Source organism: Chrysoperla carnea, chromosome X, assembly GCF_905475395.1.
Source record: "Chrysoperla carnea chromosome X, inChrCarn1.1, whole genome shotgun sequence".
Lineage (NCBI taxonomy): Eukaryota > Metazoa > Arthropoda > Insecta > Neuroptera > Chrysopidae > Chrysoperla > Chrysoperla carnea.
In genome coordinates, this window is record NC_058342.1 from 18,438,231 (window position 1) to 18,440,981 (window position 2,751).

The 2,751-nt window shown below is 32.1% G+C and overlaps 1 protein-coding gene across 1 annotated transcript; it reads right to left on the bottom strand.

Annotated features, from left to right (window-relative positions):
• Positions 1 to 307: 307 nt before the first annotated feature.
• Positions 308 to 785, bottom strand: LOC123302985 (ubiquitin-conjugating enzyme E2 2-like). Its single transcript, XM_044886079.1, has 2 exons — positions 736 to 785; positions 308 to 674 (listed from the first exon to the last, which is right to left on the bottom strand). Exons 1-2 carry the CDS (start codon positions 783 to 785, stop codon positions 308 to 310), a joined length of 417 nt encoding a protein of 138 aa, XP_044742014.1.
• Between the last annotated feature and the right edge of the window lie 1,966 nt (positions 786 to 2,751).

A 2,751-nucleotide genomic window follows, 5' to 3' on the forward strand; every position in this document is an offset into this window, starting at 1 on the left:
TTACAAAATGGATCCTATGGAACCCAATTGACCTGATGTTGCTCATTTACGAACTCGACCTCATTTTTTACGTCCTGAGTACGCTGTACAAATTTCAGCTTGATATATTTTTTCGTTTTTGAGTTACCGAGTTGGCAGACGGACGTACAGACGGACAACCGGAAATGGGCTAATTAGGTGATTTTATGAACACCTATACCAAAATTTTGTCTGTAGCATCAATATTTTTGCATATGACATATATGCATGCTATAATAAATTTTCATGTTTTATCTCTTATATTTTTACTTGAATGTACTTACAATTCTTACTTTTTCCATTCTCCATCAAGCAACTTGCCGGCCTCTTTGCCATCGGCTGGCGGCGCCTTTGATAAATAAAATAATAAAAAACTGCTTACCGAAATCGAAGTTAATATTCCAAGTACATCATACGTTGAACTCCATCGATTGCTTAAAATATCCAAACATATTGTTTGGATATTTGGATGAAAAATAGGCGTTGTAAAATAAACTTTAGAGGCTTTAAATGGATATTGAGCACAAAATTCCATACGTAATTTAAATTCACCATCCTCGAATGGAGTATCCGCAGGACCGAAAATTACTCCACGCCAAACGTAAATGTCACTTGTTGGAAATGCATAAATTCCCGGAATTTGTTCCGTTAGCATTCTGCAAAATATGTTTTTATGTTATTAGTGAAGCCGATAGTTTTTTCCGAAAAATGAAGTACCTTTTTAAATCAATTTGTAATCTTTTACAAGCAGTATTTTGTGTTGACATTGCTTTCAAAATTTTTTGCAATACTAATTTCTACCAAAATATAACTAATATTACGAATTAATTTTCAACAATTAACTAGCTGTGTGTGTATGTGTAAGTTTTTAAAAACGGGCGTTTCATCCATAGACATAACAGTTACATAGACTCAGTGTCAAACGATTTTAAGCGTGCCAACATCTGAGGTAATTGCTTAGGTCAAATCCATTGTAGATTCGTAAGAAAAAATACAAAGTGATACGTGATAAGTATTTTTTTAAGTCAAAAAGCGATAAAGTTAAATCACAATGTTTAAAGTAAAACATTTTATGATCTGAAAATTTAACATACAATGTAAATTTTTTTCTTTTGATAAATGTCCCTAGTTGACCTAAGCAATTACCTCAGATGTTGCCACGCTTCTCAACGGAAAGATAAGCGATGCTTACTCTAGGTAATACTATAAAGTCAATGTTTTCTTCATGTAAGCAAGAATTTAGGCTAAAATAGAAAATATTTTCTATTCATTTTATTACATTGATTATAAATCATTTACTCAGAGAAACAAATGTGAATTGTGATTTTAAAATGAAAAGCCCTATTACAAGACAGAAATATTGCATCAATAAAACTCCCCAACTAATTTATAATTTCTCTAGAAAATGACTCCCATCTGGGACATTGAAGTGGACTATACATCCTAAGCTACTACATTGTCATTTAGCGCTGCTGTGGCAAAATACGAAACTAGTATTGAAGATAATAGGTAGTGTTTAATTTGAATTGACTCTTTGGTTTTTCGTCTATCGTATGGTCTATCGTTTATATATATTTTCAAGCGGATCTGTTATACTCACCTAAATTTACGGTCGGTTCTCAATCATAACACCTGATATCTATGATAATGCTGAAAACGGACAAACAAAAATGTAGTCCATCCCCTAATAGTTGGATAAATCTATCAGATTTTGATAATGAAATCAGAAAATTTGAGGAAATAGTTAATTTTTTTAATAGGTTTCTTTCGTTGCAAAAAAATACAAAAAAAAATTTCCGGTGTCATGTCGGAACGATCCGCACGACCTTCTTCCTGCTGTTTTGGGACAATTTATCTCTACATTGTTTTCTTTGGTGACGTTTGCTTGAATATCTCTGCTTTTCTTGAGCGGATTGAAGTGAATAGAAAAACTGCTATCGAACCCTTAACATTGCGAAATAACCTTAAAATCTAAAGAAAACTGTAGTAATCTCATATTTTGAACTTTCTCTAGTAACTTTTCGAAAAATGAAGGAATTGAGTTGAAATTCTGGAAAAAATGTTACTTAGGATCATAAAAGCATGATACATAACCTCTAATTAAAAAAAAAAAAAACCATCCCCTAACAATCAATATCAGACAAAGTCGAAGGTGGCGTAGCGTGGCCAGGTTTAAATTTTAAAACAGATTTTTAAAAATTATTAACTCTTTTACAGTTTTTTAAGCTTTACTCCAACTCATATAACAGGTTGGCTGATAAGTCCCCGGTCTTGACGTCTGTAAGTCAATTAGTTTGTGAGATAGAGCGTCTTTTGTGAAGCAACTTTTGTTATTGTGAAAAAAATGGAAAAAAAGGAATTTCGTGTTTTGATAAAATACTGTTTTCTGAAGGGAAAAAATACAGTGGAAGCAAAAACTTGGCTTGATAATGAGTTTCCGGACTCTGTATTTTTTCCCTTCAGAAAACAGTATTTTATCAAAACACGAAATTCCATTTTTTCCATTTTTTTCACAATAACAAAAGTTGCTTCACAAAAGACGCTCTATCTCACAAACTAATTGACTTACAGACGTCAAATTTTGACACGAATCATTTGAAGGTTGGTACTATATAAAAATAATATGCATTTAATACTAGCGACGCCATTTATGTGTCAGACCGGGGACTTATCAGCCAACCTATTATTATTAAAAATGATTTTCTTAACAAGGTTACTTATGTTTTTATTAGC